This window comes from Octopus bimaculoides, chromosome 3 (genome assembly GCF_001194135.2).
Source record: "Octopus bimaculoides isolate UCB-OBI-ISO-001 chromosome 3, ASM119413v2, whole genome shotgun sequence".
Lineage (NCBI taxonomy): Eukaryota > Metazoa > Mollusca > Cephalopoda > Octopoda > Octopodidae > Octopus > Octopus bimaculoides.
In genome coordinates this window covers 67,309,841-67,310,742 of record NC_068983.1, presented here as the reverse complement: position 1 = coordinate 67,310,742, position 902 = coordinate 67,309,841, and the positions used below count along the sequence as shown (strand labels likewise).

General features: G+C 30.8%; 1 protein-coding gene across 5 annotated transcripts in view; it reads right to left on the bottom strand.

Moving 5' to 3' along the window:
• LOC106871954 (protein still life, isoform SIF type 1) overlaps window positions 1–902 on the bottom strand; it is a 1,491,364-nt gene that overhangs the window by 8,883 nt on the left and 1,481,579 nt on the right. For all 5 annotated transcript variants that reach the window (XM_052966200.1, XM_052966198.1, XM_052966202.1 and 2 more), the window contains one exon: window positions 564–617. In XM_052966200.1, the coding sequence (XP_052822160.1) occupies window positions 564–617 (54 nt within the window). The remainder of the gene's footprint in view (window positions 1–563; window positions 618–902) is intronic.

Here is a 902-nt window from a genome sequence, read left to right as displayed (position 1 = left end):
ACAATTGACTAACTGCAAATTGACAACCTTTCAAAAATTATCCTATGATGTGAAAAAATATCAAAGGCAAGTTACAAATTCTTAGAGCCAAGGACAGAAATGTCTGATGTTTCAAATAGAAGTTAATTAATCAAGAGGATGTTCTTTTACTAACTATATTCCTCTTTTCAGTATGTTGTTTTGAAACTACGAGAATAACAGTTAGCAAAACAACAAGAGAAAGAAGGACTGAGCCATGAAATATCTGAATATCTGATAGCTATGAGAGAGACATGTTTAAAATTTCCTCTTTGATACTGTCCTTTATAAATACAAACTATTTCAGCAATATTGAATATCAATAGACAATATTTTTCTGAACAACTTTTACTTTAGTTGTCTGAGGTAATTAGTCTGTTGGTAAGCCAGTACATTCTGGTCAATAAATAAGGTTGGACTTTCCTCCACCATAAAATTTAACAAGCCACTTTAGTACTTAAGTACATTTTTGAATAGTTGATCAAATTGTTCCTGTCCAAATATTTGGCTGACCTTGAATGACTAGCACAGAAGGAACTGTACACCTTGAAATGGTTGGCATAATACAGAAAAGAGCCACCCAGAGAAAACAGAACACGCTGTAATAGAAAACAAAAGCAACATATTTGAAAAAATCTTTGTTCTTTCTAATTATTCAGGCCTTTGGTTGGCTATGTTTTATATACATGAGATGACAAACAACCTACACAATACAGATGTATACATGAATTACATACATATATGTTTTTTGTGAAGTAATATTTGTGTGTAATTACTTATTTAGATTGTGCAAGTGTGATTTTGTGTAAAAAGAGGTGCATAAATATTGTTCCTGTTAATAGCACAGATAATATTTTAATGACTCATCGAAAAAATGTATATTC